General features: G+C 39.8%; 1 protein-coding gene across 2 annotated transcripts in view; it reads right to left on the reverse strand.

The window, feature by feature from the left end:
• PITPNB (phosphatidylinositol transfer protein beta) overlaps window positions 1-7,509 on the reverse strand; it is a 60,468-nt gene extending 52,959 nt beyond the window's left edge. For both annotated transcript variants that reach the window (XM_080649837.1, XM_080649838.1), the window contains exons 1-2: window positions 7,401-7,509; window positions 1,450-1,480 (exon numbers count right to left, since the gene is read on the reverse strand). In XM_080649837.1, coding sequence (XP_080505963.1) covers window positions 1,450-1,480; window positions 7,401-7,420 — 51 coding nt within the window. In that variant the 5' untranslated portion in view covers window positions 7,421-7,509. The remainder of the gene's footprint in view (window positions 1-1,449; window positions 1,481-7,400) is intronic.
• Window positions 7,510-18,893: the final 11,384 nt, after the last annotated feature.

An 18,893-nucleotide genomic window follows, 5' to 3' on the forward strand; every position in this document is an offset into this window, starting at 1 on the left:
TAAAATGTCTCTAAGTCAAAAGGTAAATTTTATCTTGGCCACGAACAGAGTAAACAAAAATTTACACAGAAACAACAGTATCCAAAAAAACGTTCTTAAGGAACTAATGTTGTATGGCCTGCTACTAGGCTGTCATTGTCATTTTAAAGACCAACAAATGAAGACAAGAGATGTATTTATTAAGTATGAGTACAACAAAGAGCTAAGACTATTTTTGGTGACAATACCAAGAAAGATTTCAACATCCAAGTTGATCCAACATCCAAAACCAAAAGGAAAAAAAGAAACAAAAACAAATGTCAATTTCCGCATTCAAGTTCAAACAATGAGCTACACAAGTAAAGAATAGGAGTGCCTGGCTTGTTTTGAGTGTTTTAATACAGTGAAACCTCAGGCACTACTGAAATACATACAGCTGTGTTCAAGTTTACATTAAACAGTGCCAGTTAGCTATAGGTTTTTAGTTCATTTTATTTTTTTTATTATTTTTGTCTTCGGTCACCTGTCACTTCTATGGTTATCAGTTTGTTTTGTCCCACTTCCAATTCACTGCTTCTAATTCACTGTCAGCTCTAAGAAAACCAGATAACTGAGCAAGGGCACACTGCGCAAGTTACAGAAGGACCCAGAGGGTTTTGCTACCCATATCCTGATTTCTCTGAAGTCCTTTCTGCTTTTACTATCCTCATTCTTGGCTATACTACAGATAAATAAAACTACAAAATATGCAACTTCTGAACAGGTGATGTATTTCTGTATCATGTGCAGATCAAGAGAGACAATAATCTCTCAGTTATGTGCTGGTCAAAACATGTCTGGAACACCATTTTTAGTTGAAAGCAGTAACTGCGACGAAGCAGCAGTGAGACCAGCTGGTGAGGAAGTCTAGGGGTCATGTTGTATCAGGCCAAATGAACATGCTGGACATGTTTAACCTTGTAACCTCAAGAAGATGGAACAAAGGATTGGGGGAGGACAGAGAACTGCCATAAGAAGACCTGAGGGGTTACCATATGCAAGACAGAACAGGCCTATTTCTTATTGCTCAAATGGAAGGAACTTAAACAACAGTCAAGTTTTATGGGAAAGCAGATCTTGGTTTAAAACAAAGACAAATGTTTTTTAAAATCCAACAGTAAAGTAGGCTTCTTCTCTAAGCAGCAAGTGACTTAACCTTAAAGTGCTGAAGTTGAGCAAGAACTTCCTTTCTCTGGGATATTGTAGACAGAATTTCTGCACTAGACAGCAGGTTAAACTACATTCTTTGGTCCCTTCCAAAACAAGGCAATGTAACAGAAATTCATTTACAATTATCTGTGTAACAACCTGTTTTCTGTCACAAAAAACTAAAATGTAAAGGTAAATAAATACAACAAAAATATAACTTTTATGTTAACATACCAAAATGTACTATATCAATAAAATAATACAGAAGCAAGCATGACTTACCTCCTGAACAGAACAGGGCAAAACCACACGGCTAAAAAGACAAAAGGAAAAAGAATATATGTTACACATAAAATAGTTGGCTTTAAAACACATCTGTATGCTTAAAAGACCTTCTACTATAAATCCAGTGATAGCATGGTACAAGGATATCATTTATGGAAGAGTGTCTTTGCAATGCCTACAGCTCTAAGTAAGTGTTGTTTTTTGTTAATCCTCACCTGAGGATATATCTTTTCCATGGACTTTTAGAGAGATTAGAAGCAGGGGAGGGAGGAAGAAAGAAGGAGGAAGAGCAAGAAACATACATGTGAGAGACACATGGACTGGTTGCCTCCTGTACGTGCCCAACCAGGGCTGGGAATTGAACCTGCACCCCAGGTACATGCCTTTGATCAGGAATGGAACCCCAGGCCCTTTAGCGAGAAGGCTGGTGTTCTAACCATTGAGAACACCAGCCAGGGCTAAATAAGTGTGTTTTTTTTAAACTGGGGAAATAAAACTACCATTCCAGGTTGTCAGCAATCACTGCATTTAGCATCTAAATTATACCAGGACCCCCCAAAAGCAGTTGCAGAGATTCCTGTGAAGAGTAAAGAACAAGAGAAAACTCATTACTAAAAATTGCAGGGTACAGGATGTATTATTTGTACATTGTCTGGTCATTGTTGCTCTCATGAAATTTTTAGTATGGTTTCATTCTCTATTTATATACTGTGCATTTTTGGATACTTCTCACAAATAGATGTCTTGAATTTCATGAATGAATGCTTCCCAAAACTAATCCCTACTACCCAATTACTTCTCACTTTTATTAAGATAAAAACAAGTAAACGGTCCTTTAGACTTAATAAGAAAAAACTTTATGGAAAATACTTTGAGTCTTATAAATATAACAACCCCTTCCAGGGTAGATTCAGTGTAAGGTTGCTATGTGTTTGATCTTGTCCAACATTGTTTGTTATTGGACATGCAAAAGGATCAATATAGAGGCTCTGGCTTCCAAAAAAGAATACCATGGTGAACTGTATTAGAACATCGCATTTTAACTCTAGATTTTTATAATGAAGTACCTTTATGCAGTTCTACCATAAACTCTGAAAACCAGCCCGAATATCTCAGAAGAGCTGATGTTCAAAAGATCAACTTTTTTTGGCCTGGTCCTTCTCTGACTTTCCCTCCAAACCATTAAGCCAGCACCACAGTGATTTAAAATCTTATTTAACTCTTTCTATTATAAGGAGAGAGAAAAATCTCAAGGAACTCAGCTTGATTTTCTTTTCATAGAAAATTTCCAATAGTTTTCCTCATTCCAACTTCTTTTTAGCTGCACTTTCCACCTACTTCTCTCTCCCTATTCTCCTCAAACATCTATGCTTGAATACTCACATCACCTTAATCGTCAACAGGTATAAAACATGTCTCCTGTAATTCCCTCCTCCTTGACGACTGGAGATCACTCATCACTCTGTCTTTTTGATAATGGTCATCTAAAGACAATGAACATTCTCAAAGTCACAAAGGTTACTAATTTCTATTCTCATCAAGAATTCATTTGGTATGCAGTCCTCCCATACCTAGTCATTTCAGCTGTATCTTCAGGATACACACTAATTTGCTCACTGCCTCAGTAACAGAAAATAAACTGGGGCAGAGGGAGTGCAGTGGTCAGGGGGAAGACTAGGTTATAGGCTGGGAGTGTATTTTGAAAAATATAGGAGGAAACAGACAAGATATAGGTTGGGAGAATATTATCAGAGCCTGCAATGTAACGGTAAGAAATCTATTAAATTTATTAGGCAACAAGGAATGCTGGGTGGTTGTTCAAAAAGGTGAGACATAACTACAGCTAACCTGAAGAAGTCATCGGTAGATGGTTAAAATGTTGAGAAGCAGGAGTGTGGGGAGAGCCATCTTTTGGGAGGCTGGGCAAGGCCTTACAAAGGCCTGAACCAAGATGATGGGCTGCAGAGGAAATGGAAGGAAGGAATACAAAGGAAAGAGTTAAAGACTTCCCTGAAGTTTCACAAAGCCAAACAACCCCTAAGTGATTTTAGCAGGAAGATCCATATTTTTATATAACAACACTTCTAGGAAAACTCATTTCACGAAATGAAAGTGACTGATTAAGACATTCTGAATGAATGATGAGTCAAGTAACCTCTTCAAGATTGACTTACTAAAAAGTAAAAGAGAGAAGGGACAGGTCTTGATTTTTGATTACTAGTCTAAAAGCAGTACAGATATCCCCCACATTTTGAAAGTTCGTTCGCCACTTCACTTTTAGGAAAGACCTATGTTAGAACCTATTTTTGCTAACTGAAAGAAATACACAGGATTTTCGCTATCACAAATAAAGGAGAAAAGTGAAAACAGTATTCAGCATTTGTTTTGCAGAACTGTCACAGAGGCAGCATGCAACCGGGGGGGGGGGGGGGGGGGGGGCGCAATCAAGAGTGGCCCCACCAAGCTCCTTCCCAGGGAACCACACTCAGGATTTCAGCATCAAGCTGCCACAGCTTTGAACTGTGTCTGTGAGCATCAGTGCTTTATCTCGATTTATTTTGTGCATCAGTTAGCAAGACGTATCCTGAGGTATCAGAAAAGCCTGAGAGATCGTACAGGTATCACACTTTGTGTAAAACTGGATGCAATTAAGCATATTTAATGTGATTTTGTAGGTGTTTAGGGGAATATGGGAATGATCAAAATTTTTTCAGATACAGCTGACCCTTGAACAACATGGGTTTGAACTGTGCAGGTCCACTCATATGCAGATTTTTCCCAATAAACACCTATACTGTTTCAATCCAGTTGCAAGCAGAGGACCCATTGTATGCATTGATCTAGCCATTTTATATAGGGGACCTAGCATCAGTGTATTTTTGGGATCCCCTGTGGGTACCAAGGGACAACTAAGTTTTAGGGGAGTCAAAATTTATACACATTTTTAACTGGGTTGGGGGGGGGGAGGTTGGTGTCCCTAAGTCTGTGCATTGTTCCAAGAGTCAACTGTATTAATTAATGGTAACTGCTTCTTTGTTTTATGCCATTTCAGCTAACAAAAGGTTTCATAGGAATGCTCTACTTTCGGATAGTGGGGGAACCAGAACAGGCATACCTCGTTTTATTATGCTTCACAGATAATGCCTTTTTCTTTTCTTTTACAAATTGAAGGTTTGTGGAAATCCTGAGCAAGTTTACTGGCACCATTTTTCCAACAGGCTGAGATGATGGTTAGCAATTTGTACCAATATTTTTAATTAAGACTTGTACATTTTTTTAGAGATCTTGCTATTGCACACTTAGCTGACTGCCGTAATACATAACTTTTATATACACTGGGAAACCAAAAAATTCGTGATTAGCTTCACTACGATATTCACTTTATTGCACTGGTGTGGAACCAAACCCACAACATCTCTAAGGTATGTCTGTATTAAAAATGTTTAAACTTCTCTAAAAATTTTCATGAAAATAATTTCCCAAATGGAACTAGCAACTAGTTCTTTAAAACCAAGACTTTATTCTAATGGCAAATTCATCTATTTGCTTAAGTAACAACTTGAAGTGAACTTCCCACCCTGAAAAGTTATTCCTAACCTTTTACTTCATGTCAAAAATAGATGGCATTTTTAAAGACAACAAACATTTGCCGAAGCATTTTACAATTTACCAACATCTTCATATAGGAATGACCTATTCATTGCTCCTAACCAAAAACCATTTTAGAAAGCTGACTTGCAAATACTAAGAATAATTTTTTTCATTCAACAACACTGAGTGCTTACAGTGTGCCAGACTAGATGCTGTGTTGATGCTGGGAATACTTAAAAAATAAGAAACAGTCTCTATCTTCAAAAAGTCTAGGGGGAAATACATTCTAGGGGAGACATATGTGAGGAGTGAATATCAAGAAATGGTGATTTATAAACTGTTAGGAAATATTATACTTTGGGCACATTTTGACATTTGTTACCTCAGTGCATTCAAATTTTTATAATGAAAGTAATGGTTCACAAAAAGCATAGTGTATACCTTCTCAATGGGAACTGTTTTTCATAAGTGAGCTTGACACTCCTCACCTAACTGTCAACAGAATCTACTAAGCACTTAATTCACATTTTAGGAGGGAGGAAATAACTCTAATAAAAGAAATATGATTAGTCCTGTGATCTAAAATCAGTTCTGCAACTTACTTGGCTTGAGCCAAGTCAATTTCCTTCTGTCTCATTTCCTCAATCTGTCTTAATATCTGCCTCCTACCTACATTACAAAGATGTCAGAGTAATAAATGAGATAACACTTGCATGATACACTGTACCAAGAACTTGGAAGAAAACTTTTGTATAAATCCAAAGTTCAATACTATAAATAAGCTTTAACTGAAATGTGTCTTTTCTCTGGATCCCTGTCACTGACTGAAGTTATAATTTTTCATTAATTTATTTAACAAATATTTACTGAGCATGTAGTACATGCCAGGGGCTAGTCTAAGACCTGGAGATACGGGAGCAAGCAAGACAAATTCATGGAGCTTACATGTAATAAGAGAATACATACAGTAAAACAGAAAAAAATAATAATTGTGTTGCATGGTAGATGGTGTTAACTGCTATGGGAGAACAATAGAGCAGGGAAAACAGATACCAAAAGGTGGGGGGTTACAATTAGGTCTTCAGAGAGGGATTCCCTAAGAAGGTGATACAGTATTTAAGAAAAGACCTGAAGGAAGGGTGGGGGTGGGGGGGAGTTAGTGAGATGCAGAATGAACACTTCAAACCAGGGAACAGCAAGCAGAAAGGCAAGAACAGCAAGGAAGCATGTGAGCTTGGGATGGGCAGGGGAAGGTTAGTAAATAAAATCAGCGCAGAAAAGACAATAATATAAGACACCCCCCCCCAGGCTATTGTACAGGCGTGGGCTTTGATTCTCAGTGAGATATGGAATCTTTTGAGGGTTTTAAGCAGAGAAGCGAAATGAGTCGCTTCCTTTTTAAAGAAAAGTTTCAGAACTAACACTAAAATAAGAATAAAGTGTCTTGGAGATGGTTAAATTCAACCGAAAGTTTTATTTTTAAAATGTCGAATGGAAGGAGCATTTGAAAACCCGAAAGGGCCATAACTCGAAATCCCTAGTTGCCCAAGGGATGATGACGAAATGAACCAGCTGTGATAGCTGAACAATCACTGCCAACCAGATTTCCTGTGATAGTCAGTCGTTGCGGGTGGGAAACGCCTAACTTTTCAACAAAACCACTTCGCTGGTCTAATGCACCTGGAAACCCTTCTATTTGACAGACCACGTGTTAACGCCTCACTTCAACCCGGTGAGGTGGGTGGAGCCTAGAGTGTCACCCCACCTCAAAGATATGGGAACTGAGACTGATGGCTTTGCTGTCAAGTCAATGCTGTCAAGTCAACTGAGCTGCCCGGGGGAGCGCAGGCTTTCCCGGCTCCTACATGAACTTCAGGGCGCCTAGGTCCCACCTCGAGTTCAGACATCAGTGCTGCCCTCACCCGACAAGCCGATCTCCCGCCGATTACAGGCAGGCTCCACCCAAGACGACAAATCACAGTCAAACCCATCCCGTCTCTCCCACCCTCCGTCCCACCAGCGGGCCTGGGGGTAGGGGATTGGTGAGAAGACGGGTCCCAGCGGAAACTCCCGGCCGCGCCTTCCCGAGCCAAGCGATCCGATCGGGACACAGCCGCCTCTGCCCCGGGAGAGAGGGCAGCATTGTTACCTCAGTAACGCCCGGAGGAGGACCCTGGGGAAGCGCCGTGGAGGGGCCTCGAGTGGGCCGGGGGCGCGGGCCGGGGGGAAGGGGAACGCGAAGGGAGCGGCCAGCCCCAGCCTCGCTCCTTCTCAGGAGTATTCCACCTCTTCTCGATCAATGAACCTCCCACCACGACCCCCCCGGGAGTCGCGATCCCGCCCACGGACCCACTCACAATTCCTTAATCAGCACCATCTTCCTGGAACCCCCAGACAGCTGCTGCCGCTACCACCTCCACTGCCGCCGCTACCGCCGCTCACGACGCCTGCGCGGCCCCGCCTTCCTGATCACTGAGCCTGCGCGTCCACACCCTTCCGCCGAGAGCCGTCGCGTCAGCGCGGGAGACAGGCTAGCTCCGCCCCAGTTCCGCGCCCCACCCTGGGCTCACGAGGCCTCCACTGCGGCTGCGCGGCCGGCGGGAGCGCGTGCGGCTTCTACTGCGGCTGCGCAAGCTCGGCGCGCGGCCGCCCGTCATCTCCCAAAGGCTCCTCCTTCCAAGTCAAGTTCCCTCGGGGCGGCTGCTTTCCGGTGAGTGTACCAGTTGGTTCCCTGGAAGCCGTTTTCTGCTGACTAGTACTAAACTCCCTCACCTTTTGTGAGAGGAGGTCCGCCTTTTGACAGACATTTCACTTTCGAAGTAAACGTGAAGGACTTCTGACGGGTTCGGGAGGCCGCCGCCGCCGCGTTCCGCTCCCCTCAGAGGCCCCGTCAGATTCCGCGGGAAGAGGTTCACCTGGCTCAGGGCTCGCGGGCGTGTTCCAGAAGCCGCCGTCTGACCATTACTCACCGTGCTAAAGGCCCACAGCTGTGGGCACACGCGTTCCCCGACGCCCAGATTCACCCCTGCCCTGGAACCCAGAACCCCACAGCTGCTGTGACTCTGCTTCCAACCAAGTCCCCCGTGGGGAAAAGAGGTGCTCGGCCTTAAGACCCGGGAAAGGGACCTGTTCTGGGAAGACGTTAGCGCAGTCCAGTGAATGCCCCCCACTCCCCGCCCCGACACCCCACCTTCCCCCACACACACACCCAGGCTCCAGCCTGAAAAGCCCAAAGGTGGACCTTAGGATGAGTTGTAGCCCAGGGGTCACTCTCTTACTCTATACTCTGTGCCAGGACAGTTCTAGGCACGGGGGAAACACCTGGAAACGAAATAGAGTTCCCGTTCTCACTTAGAAACGAGAGAATGTGGCGCAGTGCTAAGTGCTATTCTGTGAATAAAATTAGAGAAATGGGGGAGGCAGAGCAATCAAGGGAAGGACACTCAGGAGGCCGCTTTGGAGCTTAATGTTAGAAATAGCCCAGCCTGTGAAGATAGGGAGAGGCACTCCCTTCAGAGGAGAGGAAACCCTGAGGCTGAAATAAGCCTCCAGTACTTGAGGCGCAGATAGAGGTCAGGTGTGGCTGGAACATCCGAAGTGAGGGGGGGGGAAGGAAGCTGGGACTAAACGGATCACCGGCCACAAGTAAAGAGTTTGAATTGTCTTCTAAGAACCAGGGGAAGCCGTTGAAAGATTATTAAAAGAATAAAAATGTCATTAAGACAACTGCTACATAAACCTCTATGTTGTATCTGATACTGGGGTACACCTGTGGAATTAGGGCTGCCTCAAAAAAAAAAAAAGTAGTGGAATATTTACCAAAAAGCTGGAAACTTCCTCCTAAGGCAGCCCCTGGATTCACTGAGTTTCTGTGATGTGCGAAGCACTATGCTAGTTACTGGCAAGGTTTCAAGGAAACACGCCCTTACTTTCAGGGAACTTAGAAACGGAATAGCTTCAACTGATTGGGCACCTGTTACATGCCAAGTACTGTTGTAGGTAATGAAGGTATCTTACCTCATTTCACGCTTAGGACATCATTATGAGATAGGTATTTTAGCATGCTTTAGAAAGGGGGGGGGGGGGGGATGGGGGTTCAGAAAGCCAAGTTAAGTGCAAAAATCACTTAGCTTGTTTATAGAACCGGGTTTCAACTCCAGGTTTTTAAAAGGCCAGTGTCTTGGTCTTTACACTGCCCTGACTTTTTTCTAGATAAAAATAAAAAGTCGAGGCATGCAGACAATCTTTATAGCATACTAGAGGCCAGGTGCACGGATTTGTGCACCAGTGAGGTCCCTCAGCCTGGCCAGCAGGGATGGGGCAAAACCAGCCCGTGCCCGGATTCGTCCAGGGTATGTCCGTGTCCGGCCTGTTTTGCCCATACCAGTATTGGCCAGACCTCAGCAGCAAGCTAACCTACCAGTTGGACCAGACCTCAGCAGCAAGCTAACCTACCAGTTGGAGTGTCTGCCCCCTGGTGGTCAGTGCACGTAATAGCGACTGGTTGAACCGTTGAATGAACAGTCAGACACAGCATATTAGGCTTTTATTATATAAAAGGATAATTGATCTTAGCTATAGAAAGAAGATTAACTACAGATTTGAATACCATGCCCCTGTATATTAGAGTTTGGAGATGTTATTTAAGGTCCAAGGAGATGATATTAATTACCAAACTTATAAGTAGTCATTTTATGATATAGTTCCTCCCTAAATGTTATGCAGGCTGAAAATATAACTAACTTTAAAAACATGGATAAGTTTGTGGTTGACATGCTTTATCAAAGATTAAGAAAAATTAAGACCTGCCCTAGCCGGTTTGGCTCAGTGGATAGAGCGTCGGCCTGGGGACTGAAGGGTCCGGGGTTTGATTCTGGTCAAGGGCATGTACCTTGGTTGCAGCACATCCCCAGTAGGGGGCGTGCAGGAGGCAGCTGGTCGATGCTTCTCTCATCGATGTTTCCATCTCTCTATCCCTCTCCCTTCCTCTCTGTAAAAAATCAATAAAATATATTTTTTTAAAAAAAGAAAAATTAAGACCCTGCAGAACATTTCTGTAACTGTCTAAGTCTTTCCACAAGTGTTCACTGATTCCATTGTCTGCATAGCACAGTGTCTGCTCATTGTACTCAAATGAATGAAGAGATGGTGTGCTGGGTATAGCATAACAGTATGGACATTGTCTCCCTTTCCCATCTAAAGATTCATATTAAAACAATTGAGCCCTGGCCAGGTACTCAGTTGGACTGTCCTCCCGTACACCAGAAGGCTGTGGGTTCGATCCCCAGTTGAGGCTCTCATGGAGAGGCAACTGATCAATGTTTTTCTTTTTTTCTTTCGATGTTTTTCTCTTACATCGATGTTTCTCTTTGAGAATTAAAAAAATATATACTCAATTGAAAATTACAAGGATGGATTAGGAAAGTAACCAGTTTATATTTGTTGCGAGGAATAAAAGATATGAAGTGTATAAAGCACCCATCATACACATTATCTGGGAGGTGTTCAGTGAATGGCAATCATTTAAAAGCATACAGCTTTCAGAGAGCAGAACAGTAAGATATAATTAAGTTTTGCCAACCCTCTGCCTTCATTCCTGGAGGTAACTACTACCATTAATCATTTTTCATCTCCATACATGAGTAAGAATGCATATATGTGTACATGCATTCATATCTGTATCCATATATGGCTATAATAACTTACCCTTTCACCTGCAGTGCATAAATATAAATTTATTTCTTCTGTACTGTCACCAACATTTGACATTGTCAGAATAATTTGATATTTGTATATATTGCAAAATGATCACAATAAATCTAGTTAATATTCATCATCATAGTTACAATTTGTGTCTAATGAGAACTTTTAAGATCTAATCTCTTAGAAACTTTGAAATATGCAATACTTTATTATTAACTATAGTCACCATACTGTACATTGCATTTCTATGACATATTTACTTTATAATTGGAAGTTTGTACCTCTTGATCCTTTCTACCCATTTCCCTCCTCTAAACCCCCCCCCCCCCCAACTTCAGCAACCACCAGTCTGTTCTCTGTATGTATGAGCTTGGGGGTTGTGGGTTGGTTGGTGTTAGATTCCACGTATGAGATTATTTGGTATTTGTCTTTCTTTGACTTATTTCACTTAGCATATCGCCCTCCAGGTTCATTCATGTTGTTGCAAATGGCAAGATTTCCTCTTTTATTACTGAATAATATCTCGTTGTGTACATATACCATATTTTCTTTATCCATTCATCCATCAGTGGACACTTAGGTTGCTTCCATGTCTTGGCTATTGTAAATAAAGTTGCAGTGAACAGGGCAAAGGGGGGGTGCATATATCTTTTTTAGTTAGTGTTTTTGTTTTCTTTAAATAAATACCCAGAAGTGGAATTCTGGGTCATATGATAGGTTTCTATGTTTAATTTTTTGAGGAACCTCCATACTGTCTTCCACAGTGGCTATACCAATTTAAAATCCCACCAACAGTGGTCAAGGGGTCCCTTTTCTTCATATCCTTGCCAATACTTACTATTTCTTTTTGATGATAGCAAGTCTAACAGGTGTGAGGTTGTGAATGTCCCACATCCCGCATGGTTCAGGGTTCGAGCTCTGGAAGAGGGACCGTGTGCAAATGAAAGATACGAGACAAGAAATAATAATTTGGAAACGGGGGGGGGGGGGGGGGGGGCGGGGGGCGGGGGGCGGGGCAGGCGGGAGCCCAATGCAAGAGGAAGGACTCTGCTTGTGCTCAGGCCTTGCTATCCTTTTATTCAGTTTGCGATATACCTATAGCCCTTAGGCAGTCAATTTCCAGTAACAGACTGTCTTATCAGTAAGGATTTACATGACTATCTGGTCGGGAAGTTGCTTCAGCTACCATTGTCTGGACTAAACAGTCAGGCTCATAGCTCTGACCTTTGCCAGGGCTCAAGGGTCACCAGCATTCTGGGCTCCTTGTCCACACCTCTCTGCTAGTGAAGACAGTAGGCGGCTCCCCACATGAGGTGATAGCTCATTGTGGTTTGGATTTGCATTTCCCTAATGATTAGGGATGCTGAGCACCTTTCCGTGTACCTGTTGGTCATCTGTATGCATCTTTGGGAATATGTCTGTTCAGATCCTCTGCCCATTTTTTTTTTAAACATATTTTATTGATATTTTACAGAGAGGAAGGGAGAGGGATAGAGAGCTAGAAACATCGATGAGAGAGAAACATCCATCAGCTGCCTCCTGCACACCTCCCATTGGGGATGTGCCCGCAACCAAGGTACATGCCCTTGACCAAAATCGAACCCGGGACCCTCCAGTCCGCAGGCTGACGCTCTATCCACTGAGCCAAACTGGTTTCGGCTCTGCCCATTTTTAATCAGATTGTTTCTCTTTTTTTCTACTGAGTTGTATGAGTTCTTTATATATTTTGGAATTAACCCTCTACCAGATACGATTTGCAAATATTTTCTCCATTCAGTAGGTTGCTTTATGATAGTTTTCTGTGCAGAAGCTTTTTAGTTTGAATAGTCCTACTTGTTCTTGCTTTTGATGCCTTTGCTTTTGGTGTCAAACAAACAAAAATCATTGCCAAGACCAGTGTAGGGGCTTATCATCTATATTTTTCTATATTATTTATCCATCTGTATTTTTTATATTATTTATCCATTTTATAATTGGGTTATTTTTGTCTTGATTGAGTTGTAAGATTTTAAAGTATATTCTGGATATGAGTTTATTGATACACTTATAATTTAATGTATTGTTTACTTAATGGTGTTCTTGTTGTTATTGTTGTTAATCCTCACCCAAGGATATTTTTTCCATTGATTTTTCTAGAGTAGAAATGGAGGGAGGGAAGGTATAAAACGTAGGGAGGGAGAGAAGATAGATAGATAGATAGATAGATAGATAGATAGATACTGGGAGAGATTAAAATTGGTTGCCTCCCCAACAGGCCCCAACTGGGGCCTGGGAGGAACCTGCAACCCAAGTATGGGCCCTTGACCAGAAAGTGAACCCTTGGTGCTTGGGCCATCACCCTAACCACTGAGCAACACTGGCTAGGGCTAATGGTGGCTTTTTAAAGAAAAAAAAAAAATTTGATGAAATTCAATAAGTTTTTTTAAACCTTATGTGTTTTGTGTCCTAGCTATGAATTTTTTTTTTTTACACCAAAATTGCAAAGATTTTTCTCCTACATTTTCTTAGAAGTTTTTCACTTTTTGCTGTTTTAATTAGGTTTTCAGTTCCTTTAGAAAGAGTTTGACAATTTTTACAAAATCAAGCCTGCTGGGCTTTTGGATGGCTTTGGATTGAATTAATCAATTTGGGGAGAATTGACAATTTAATGATGAGGTTTCGAATCCATGAAACCTCTTGACAGTGTTTTATATTTTTCAGTGTAGAGATCTGAAACATAAAATGCTTAGGAATATGTTTTTGTTAAATTCTAAGCATTTTATGTTTTTGGATGCTCTTGTTATTTTTAAAATTTCAATTTTTAATTGTTAATCCAGTAAAACCTCCATATAATGGGTTAATTCAGGCCAGGGGGTGTCTGTTAAAGCTGAAAGTCCATTATATAATAAAGTAGATTTTCCAAATGTCTATGTTAAAAATTGACAAATTAATTTACCTGTTTTTACTTAATGTAGACATGTTTGTATAATTAAAATTAAGTATGTATGAAAAGTTTAATTTTACAGAAAAATTTTCTATATGTATTACTATAATTTTAAATTTATGCTGAATAGGTCCAGTAAATAAATGCATTTCCCAGTCACTGTGAATAAACAAATGCCTATGGCTGGGATGTGGCTTAGTGCACCTGGGAACATCGGCCGGCACGTGTTAAAACTGCTGCAGAAAGTCATGCCACGTGTTGAGAGAGATGTAGTGTGATCACATGCTAATCATTCCCTGAACATTGTTTATAAGCATTGACTCTTGGATTTAAATATGTAGACTGTAGTTATAGATACGTAAAATTTATTTATGTTGGTGAAATTACAACATTGGTTTTTCCAACATATGGCCTATTCACTAAAATTGGTTAAAAATAACTGAATTCATAACAAACAAAAAAAACCCTGTTAACTTAAGTTATAAGCAAATCTTGGTTAAAAGCATTTTAAAATTAACAAGGTGTTAATTTTCACATATGACATATAGACTGGAAATTTTGTCCGTTAAATCTGAAATCCATTAAATCCAGGTCTGAGGTCCACAAAATCAAGGGTTTACTGCAGGGGTCCTCAAACTTTTTAAACAGGGGGCCAGTTCACTGTCCCTCAGACCGTTGGAGGGCCGGACTATAGTTTAAAAAAAAAACTATGAACAAATTCCTGTGTGCACTGCGGGCCCGGGACGAGTCGGCTGCTAAGCAGGACAGGCAGTGGCACCCAGCGGGCCGGATAAATGTCCTCGGCGGGCCACATGTGGCCTGCGGGCCGTAGTTTGAGGACGCCTGGTTTACTGTGTATGGATACACATTATGATTGCTGCATCTTCCTGGTGAATTGAAGGCGTTATAATTATGAAATGTTTCTCTTTATCTCTAGTTATTTCTTATCGTGAAGTCTACATTATTTGATTTCAATATAACCAATTCATTAATCTTATTCATACTTATGTATTTTTTAATGGCATATCTTTCCATCCATTTGCAGTCTGCCTATTTTATGTCTATTTTAAAGTGTATTTCTCATAGACAGCATGAGAGTAATGCTTTTTTAAAAAAAATATATTTTATTGATATTTTACAGAGAGGAAGGGAGAGGGATAGAGAGCTAGAAACATTGATCAGCTTGCCTCCTGCACACCTCCCACTGGGGATGTGCCTGCAACCAAGGTACATGGCCTTGACCGGAATCGAACCCGGGACCCTTCAGTCCGCAGGCCGACGCTCTATCCACTGAGCCAAACTGGTTTCGTCATGAGTAATGCTTTTATATCCATTGGACAACCTCTGCATTTTGGAATGTTTAATCCACTAACAGTTAATATAATTATTGATATGGTGGTTATTTATATCCTTAGATTTTGTTCTTCTGTTTCTGCTTATTAACTATTTCTCTTCATATATTTTTATTTTTATTAAAAAAATTTTTTTTTAATCCTCACCCAAGGATATATTTTCCATTTATTTTTAGAAAGAATGGAAGGCATGGAAGCAGGAAGGAGAAGGACATAGAAAGACAGAAAGAGAGACAGTGATCGATGTGAGAGAGACACATCTATTGATAGCCTCCCACATGCACCCTGACAGGCTGGGGATCAAACCCGCAACCCAGGTACGTGCCCTTGAATGGGAATTGAACTGGTGATCCTTTGGTTTTTGGTCTGAAGCTCTAATCACTGAGCAACACCAGGGCTCTCTTCATATTTTTAAAAGTTGTTACTTGAGGAATTAAAATGTATAAACTTAATTTTTCATAATCTACTTAGATTTAAATTTTATGTACCACAGCACATAAAATATAAGAAACTTTCAGCCATATGGGTTCATTTACTTTAGTCCTCTGTTCATTATGATATAGTTGCTAAAAATCATGGGGGCAGGGTGGGACATCCAGCCAGCGAAATCATTTGGTCTGACCCTGCCAAACATTAATTAAATGTTTGACCAAATATAGCAGGCTAATTTTTTATAACTGTCCAAATGGCCCTTGGCAGAAAAAAGGTTCCCCACCCCTGCTATACATAATACGTGTAGAAACATGATTAACTCCATTATACAACTTGATAATTTTTGCTTATACAGTCATGTATTTTAATGAAATGAGTGGAAAATCAGTCTTTAATGTTTACCCCATATTTACCATTTATGATCCTGTTTATTTCTTTGTAAGTATCTGTTTTCATTTGGTATCCTTTGTCTCCTGCCTAATGATCTTCTTTTAACATTTCTTGTACATGTGCTAAAAATGAATTTAGTTTTTTGTTTAATGTAAATTTTTCTTTATTTCACCTTAACTCTTAAGGGATATTTTTTACTGGATAAGGTATTTTGGATTATTTTTCTTTTATTCTTTTAGAACTTCAATATGTTGTTCCATTGTTTCTTCTGGCCTTTGTTGTTTCTGATGAGAAGTCAGCAGACATTTCGAATCATTCATTATTCTCTTGTATGTAATGTGGGTTTTTTGTTGTTGGTTTGGTTTGGTTTGGTTTGGTTTTGCCTCGCCTCTGACTGCCTTCAAGATTTTTTTCCTTTAATTTTGGTTTTTATCAATTTGATTATGGCTGTGCCTAGGCATATTTTCCCTCGTGTTTATCTTTCTTGGGGTTTGCTGAGGTTTATGACTTCAGCGATATTGAATCAATTTGGGGCCATCCTTCGTTTTTTCAGGTATTTTTTCTTTTGCGTTTTCTCTCCTACTAGGAATCATTTACATATATGTTATATACTTCACGTTGTCCCCCAAGTGCCTGAGGCTCTGTTCACTTTTTAAAATATATTTTTCTAAGTATTGTCAAATTTTTATTGATGTTGCTTCAAATTTCATATATTCTTTTATTCTCTTCAAATTGCAGTTAACCCATCCAATGAAGCTTTCATTTCAGACATTGTAATTTTCAAATTTAAAGTGTCCATTTATCTCTCTTATATTGTTTCAATTTCTCTACTGAGTTTATCTTTTTATTCCTTGCAAGTATATTCTCCTTAATGTCCTTGAACATAGTAGTAATAGCTGCTTAAATTCCTTGTATGTAAACTCTAACATCTGGAGTCCTCTCAGGGTCAGCTTCCATTGAATGTCTCAGTATGGTCCACATCTTCTTGAAGTACCTTTGGATTGTATCTTAGTTATTGTGAGTGATGTATTATAAAGACTTTGGATTCTGTTGTTTCTCCTAGGTATATTGCTTTTTTATTTTCCTTTTAAAAAAATCAGGCCATTAGATTGGCTGAACTGGAATTGTAAAATTTTTATGTCCTCCACAGTGGATAGCCTTTGAAATTTTTGTTTGGTCCTTTTAGCCTTATCTGGACTACTTAGAATCTACTCTTTATATATGTACTTTATGGGTTAGCCAGAGATTGGGGCAGTGTTTATAAACAATTTGGGGATACTCCTTGTTCTCCTCTTTGTAGTATTTTCCTCCTCACCAGCTGCTACATTTGTTCTGAAATCTTTTCCTCTGAGATGAGAAAGTAAAACTATAGGTTTTCTGAGTTTTAGCCTCTTGGCCTGCCCAAAGTAGAAAACCAAGAACCTCATCCCAGTGCTCAATCCTCCAGGGCAGTATCTTGCTGGTTTTGATGCTTTCCAGTGCTTTTAGGTAGTTGTGTGGGTTTGTTGTTGTTTGTTTGTTTGGTGTTTTTAAAAGTATTTTGTTCAGATATTATAGGTGTTATATGTGGAATTATTGTTCTAATATAAGTTACTTGGCCATTATTAGAAGCAACATCTATGGGCTCTTTTTAATGCATGTGTTTTATGGACACTCATCTGAGGAGAGCCGTCTTACATAGGTCCTCATGAGTCCCTATTTTAAGACATGAATTAGGTGACAGGCTTAAGTAACATTAGCCATGACTTTACCCCAGGCTTTAGCTGTTAGATTTGGAAGTAGAAACACTTACTTAGAGTTAGTTAGGTCAGGTGGAGGTATTCCTCCAAACTGTATGTAATGAGTACACTGCAAACTTGTAAGACCAGTAGTTTCAATAAATCTTGTTTCATATTCATATAGAGCCCATTAAGGGAAAGGTCCATTTCATGTTAAAGTATTATGATAAACAGCTTCAGTTCTTGTAAATGATTCAAAAATAATATATAATTTAGAGAAGTGATGAATTTGGGTGTGCCCAAGGAAAAGAAAATTGCCTACATTATTAGGAGTTCAAGAGACATAACCATCTGTGACTTGATGGAGGGGGGTGTAACATAAAGATGTATGATGCCATTTGTAAAACTAATTTCTCTTTCCATTTAATCTGTTCTTGCCTAAGTAAATACAGCTAGTAATTAAGATACCATTTTGGTGTGGCTTATAAATGCTGTTGCCTTCATTAAATTTCACACTTGTGAAAAGGAGCTATTAAGAGACAGCCTAAGGTAACACTTTTGAATAGCTAACTTTGTTAAAAATATGTTTCTAAATTTCTTGCAATAAAATGTAATTGCATTTTGTTTTCACTTGCTAGAATCTTCTCACATATTAAGTATTAGAGATAAGACTTTGTGCTAGAGGGAGCATTCTGTTAAATTTGGAGTAGTATAGTGACTTTGGAGTTCCCCTTTCCTTGCCATTCATAATAAATATCATTTTCTGGTTTCTCTAATTTTTCTTACAATTCACTTCTTCTAACATTAAGCAGTGGCAGGAGGGAGATTCTAAAATATATACTATTTTGAAACTGTCAAATTTTGAAATATTTGCCATAAAATTAACATGGTTAAGAATCTATCAATCATTGAGCCTGATTGCAAAACTAGTACCTTGTTCTAATATTGCAACACTGGAGCGTCTTGATGGCATGCCTATAAAATAAAAACAAAACAAATAGGGTAAGAAAAGAAGAGAAGAAAGGGAAAAAACTATATCTTTTATTGTTGATAGTACAGAATCATAGCCAATACATACATGTCCTACCTTATAAAAACTGGTGCATAGTAAAATTGTTGCTGTTGTATATGAACAGTGAACTTCTTATATGACATGTCTTTATTATTTCATGTGTTACGATTTTTTTCAATTGGAATTTTCTTTAAAATATATTTTATTGATTTTTTACAGAGAGGAAGGGAGAGGAACAGAGAGTTAGAAACATTGATGAGAGAGAAACATCTATCAGCTGCCTCCTGCACACCTCCCACTGGGGATGTGCCCACAACCAA

This window comes from Plecotus auritus, assembly GCF_963455305.1.
Source record: "Plecotus auritus genome assembly, chromosome: 13".
NCBI classification, from domain to species: domain Eukaryota; kingdom Metazoa; phylum Chordata; class Mammalia; order Chiroptera; family Vespertilionidae; genus Plecotus; species Plecotus auritus.